General features: G+C 41.3%; 1 protein-coding gene across 1 annotated transcript; it reads left to right on the forward strand.

The window, feature by feature from the left end:
• Positions 1-2,520: 2,520 nt before the first annotated feature.
• LOC101568501 (S-adenosylmethionine synthase-like) lies at positions 2,521-4,940 on the forward strand. The gene is given in 2 exon segments (XM_012517179.2): positions 2,521-2,774; positions 2,777-4,940. Coding segments are annotated over 2 exon segments (1,176 nt in total). The 5' UTR covers positions 2,521-2,638; the 3' UTR covers positions 3,817-4,940.
• The last annotated feature ends 279 nt before the right edge of the window (positions 4,941-5,219 follow it).

The following is a 5,219-nucleotide window of genomic DNA, read 5'->3' on the forward strand; positions in this document are numbered from 1 at the left end:
TGGCTATTGCTTGGCCAATGTGCTCTCTGTGAAAGCCTGAGAGAATGTTTTCTCTCCATGTGACTCTCCTTAGGCACACTCTACATCATCACTTTCCTCTTTGGCCCCATAATCTCCTTGATCAGAAAACTTGGGACACTACTGAGCTACATGATGTTACAGTACAAGTTCTCATATGTCCTGAGTCTTAATTGACCTTGGAAGGTTAGGGCCAAAATTTTGGCTTTCCTTGTAGCCCTCCTTTTTCTCTAATTTTCGTCTGCAATCTTAGGTTGTTAACCCTCCAGCAGAGAAGCTTATTGTTATTACCGTACAACCTAGGCTGTTAAGCTTAACTTCACTATTTGTTTGAATATCAAACATCTTAGGCACAACATGGAACAGGTATTTTTCATCAAGTATTGATATATTGCACTTTAAGTCCCTACAGAATATGAGGAAAAGACATTTAAAAATTAGAACATATTTTAAAAAATAGGCATAAATAATTATATAGTTCATATGTTTACACGTAAGTCCAGAAACCTAACCGTATAAAACTTGTAGCAGGACAGTCCTCCAACATTCCTTTTCCTGTCCTGCCTTCATTAACCACTCCATTCTTTCTGAACAATCATTACCCAAGAGACAGCACAGCAGCAACTGCCATGTCATGACAAGCAGCCCGTATTCAGAAGACCAGAATGACAGGCACTCCAAGCATGAACCTACTATTACAAGTTTCCACCTTCTGTGCAGTTGCTTAGTTCACAGGTATCTGTATATATAATTAGTCAGGGAGAGAAATCTTCCAATTAACTACTAGATTCAAAAATCTCTGAAGATTCTCAGGATCATTGCCTTACCCATCTCCTACATATAACTGTATGGCTTCCACTGTCATGTTTCCTAGCTCTTCTCCTTTCCCTGTCTTAATTATTCAGTCCTCAAGTTCTTGCTTTCCTTTTACTTGTATTATACCTTTCTATTTCTATTTCTTCTTTTGAGTTCTTATACTAGAGAAAATACGATATTTACACATGTGTGTCTGGTTTATTTCACTTAAGAGTATGTCTTCAAGTGTCATCCACTTCAATATAAAGACTTCGACTTCATCATTCTTTATAGCTGAATAATATTTCATTGTATAAAAATACCATATCTTTTTCATCCATTCCTCAGGTGATGGGCATCTTGGTTGTTTCCAAGATTTGGCTATCACAAATTGTGCTGCTATAAACATAGGCACACATATATCACTATGATATGATGTTTTCAGATCCACCAGGAAAATTCCCAGTAGAGGAATAGCTGGTTTAAATGGGATTTCCAGTCCAACTTTTCTAAGGAGTCTCCATACTGATTTCCATAATGGTTGCACCAGCCTCCATTCCCACCAGCAGTGGAGAAGGGTTCCTTTTTCCCAAAAGCCTCTCCAACATTTGTTGTTGGGTGATTTCTTTATGATAGCCATTCTTTCTGGGGTGAGATGATATTTCAATGATTTTTTTTTGTTTGCATTTCATGGTTGGCTAGTGATGTGGAGCATTTTTTTCATATATTTATTCACTTCTTTAACTTCGTCCTCTGAGAGGGCTGTTTTCATCTTGGATGCTCATTTCTGGACTGGGTCTTTAAATTTTAGGGCCCTAGTGTTTTTTTAGTTCTTTATAGATTCTAGAGAGCAGAACTTTGTCTGAGTACTTATTTGTCATAATTTTTTCCAAATTTCTGGGTTGTCTTTTCACTTTGTTGGTAATTTCTTTTGACATGCAAAAACTTCTCAATAAGAGGTGGTCCAAGTTGTTAATTCTTTCAAGTGTTTCCCATGTGATTTGATTTTTGATCATGAACCCTTTGCCTACCCCTATGTCTTCAAGAGTTCCTCGACAATCTTTTCCAGGAGATTTAGTATTTCTGTTTTAATATTTAGATTTTTAATCTACTTTGACTTTAGTTTAGTGCATGGTGTTAGATCTGGGTCAAATTTTAGTTTTTAGCATGTAGAGAGCCAAATTTTCCAGCACCATTGGTTAAAGAGGATATCTTTCTTCCAGTTTGTATGTTTGGCCACTTTTTCAAAGATAAAGTGGCTGAGTGTGTGTAGGAGTTTCAGGGTCTTCTTATCTCTTCTATTGATCGTCAGGTCTATTTCATTGCCTGTGCCATGCTTAATTTATCACAGTAGTCTTGTAGTATAATTTCAAGTCAGGAATTGTAATGCTTCCTATCTTGTCTTTTAGAACAGGATTACCTTTGGTATTCTAGATCTTTTCTGGTTCCAAGTAAATTTTAGGAATGATTCCTCTAGGTCTGGAAGGTATCTTGGTGGTAGTTTGATAGGGATTGCATTAAATCTGTATGGCAATTTTGGGAGTATGGCCGTCTTCACGATGTTGGTTCTTCTTATCCAGGAGCATGGAATATCTTTCCATTTTCTGAAATCCTCTGCCATCTCTTTTTCCAGATTATTGTAATTTTCCTTGAAAAGATCTTTAACTTCTTTAGTTAACTTAATTCTAACATATTTAGCCCGTTTTCTCCGCGCCGCCTGCGATTTGGAGTTTGCTCTCCACACAGTGTGTGCGTTTCCCAGTCGCGTCATCGCTGCTGCCCGCTTGTCTGCTTAACGACACTTTCTCAATCCATCGTTGCCACCATGAACGGACAGCTCAACGGTTTCCACGACGCTTTCATCGAGGAAGGCACGTTCCTCTTCACCTCGAAGTCTGTGGGGGAAGGCCACCCAGATAAGATCTGTGACCAGATCAGTGATGCTGTCCTAGATGCCCACCTTCTGCAGATGCCAAAGTGGCTTGTGAAACTGTTGCTAAAACTGGAATGATCCTTCTTGCTGGGGAAATCACATCCAGGGCTGCTGTTGACTACCAGAAAGTTGTTCGTGAAGCCATTAAGCACATTGGATATGATGATTCTTCCAAAGGGTTTGACTACAAGACTTGCAATGTGCTGGTGGCCTTAGAGCAACAATCACCAGATATTGCTCAAGGTGTTCATCTTGACTGGAATGAAGAAGACATTGGTGCTGGAGACCAGGGCTTAATGTTTGGTTATGCCACTGATGAAACTGAGGAGTGTATGCCCTTAACCATTGTGTTAGCCCACAAGTTAAATGCCAAACTGGCTGAATTACGTCGCAGTGGTACTCTGCCTTGGTTACGCCCAGATTCAAAAACCCAGGTGACTGTGCAGTATATGCAAGATCGTGGTGCTGTGATTCCCATCAGAGTGCACACAATTGTTATATCTGTTCAACATGATGAAGAAGTCTGTCTTGATGAGATGAGAGATGCCCTAAAAGAGAAGGTTATCAAGGCTGTTGTGCCTGCAAAATACCTTGATGAGGATACAATCTACCACCTACAGCCGAGTGGCAGATTTGTTATTGGTGGGCCTCAGGATGATGCTGGTTTGACTGGCCGGAAAATCATTGTGGACACTTACGGTGGTTGGGGAGCTCATGGCGGAGGTGCCTTTTCAGGAAAGGATTATACCAAGGTGGACCGTTCAGCTGCTTATGCTGCTCGTTGGGTGGCAAAGTCTCTTGTTAAAGGAGGTCTGTGCAGGAGGGTTCTTGTACAGGTCTCTTATGCTATTGGAGTTTCTCATCCATTGTCAATCTCCATTTTCCATTATGGTACCTCTCAGAAGAGTGAGAGAGAACTATTAGAGATCATGAAGAATTTTGATCTTCGCCCGGGGGTCATTGTCAGGGATCTGGATCTGAAGAAGCCAATTTATCAGAGGACTGCAGCCTATGGCCACTTTGGTAGGGACAGCTTCCCATGGGAAGTGCCCAAAAAGCTTAAATATTGAAAGTGTTAGCCTTTTTTCCCCAGACTTGTTGGCGTAGGCTACAGAGAAGCCTTCAAGCTCTGAGGGAAAGGGCCCTTCTCCCTAATTTTTCCTGTCCTCTTTCAGCTCCTGATTAGTTGGCAGCCACTCTCTAGTCAATGACATGAATTTTAGCTTTTGTGGGGGACTGTTAAGTTGGGCTTGCTATTCTGTCCCTAGCTGTTTTGTTCACCATTATAATGAATTTAGCGAGCATAGGTGATCCATGTAACTGCCTAGAAACAGACAACACTGTAGTGAATAATGCTTTGAAATTGAACCTTTGTGCCCTGTCACCCAGACCTCCAAAGTCCTTAATTGCGTTGACTTTCCCACCATGCTGAAACTGTCCTTGTAATGTGCACGTAAAGTACTTGTAGTTCCACTAGAGCCTATGTCTGGCAGTGCCACACCCCTATCAGCATGAATTTGTAATGTCTTGAGCGCTATTATGAATGTGAAGCCCTCTAACTCACCCTGTAACTTGGTCCATTTCTAATTATGTAGCTTTGTCAGGGAGTGTTCCCTATCCAGTCAGTCTTGCATGTAACAGCAAGTTCCAGTTGGAGCTCTAGCCTGACATCAAAAAAGGCAGTTACCATTCAGCCATCTCCCTGGTGCTTATGCTCTTAATTGCCGCCTCTAACAGCACCAAATCAAAATCTCTGCTTTTCAGCTGTCTTGGAGGACGTACGTAATAAGGTTTTTAATTTAGTAAAACCAATCCTATGCATGGTTTCAGCACTAGCCAAACCTTACCAACTCTTAGTCTAGAAAAACAGGCACTTGGCACCCTTGTGATGTCATACAGAGAAGTCACAGGGCAGCACCTGAGGGTCTGTAGGTTGCACACTTTGGTACCAGATAACTTTTTTTTTCTTTATAAGAAAGACTGAGTATTCCACACTGCACAATAATTCCTCCCAGGGTTTTAACTTTGTTTTATTTTCAAAACCAGGTCCAATGAGCTTTCTGAACAGCTGGTGTAGCTACAGAGAAACCAGCTTTCTTCAGAGAGCAGTGCTTTTGGCGGGGAGGAGGAAATCCCTTCATACTTGAACATTTTCTAATTGCTTATTTATTGTATTCTGAGGTATGGCGTAAGTACAGAGAAGCCATCGCCTCAGATGGCAGCTTTTAAATTTTTTTTTTTTTTTTTCCTCAACACCATGATTCCTTTAACAACATGTTTCCAGCATTCCCAGGTAGGCCAAGGTGTCCTACAGAAAAACCTTGGGTTAGACCTACAGGGGGTCTGGCTGGTGTTACAGAAGGGAGGGCAGAGCTGGTGCAGCTGGCCATGGAGAAAGCTGACTTGGCTGTTGTGGTACAGAGAAGCCAGCTTGTTTACATGCTTATTCCATGACTGCTTGCCCTAAGCAGAA

Source organism: Octodon degus, unplaced genomic scaffold (assembly GCF_000260255.1).
Source record: "Octodon degus isolate 3935 unplaced genomic scaffold, OctDeg1.0 scaffold00150, whole genome shotgun sequence".
Lineage (NCBI taxonomy): Eukaryota > Metazoa > Chordata > Mammalia > Rodentia > Octodontidae > Octodon > Octodon degus.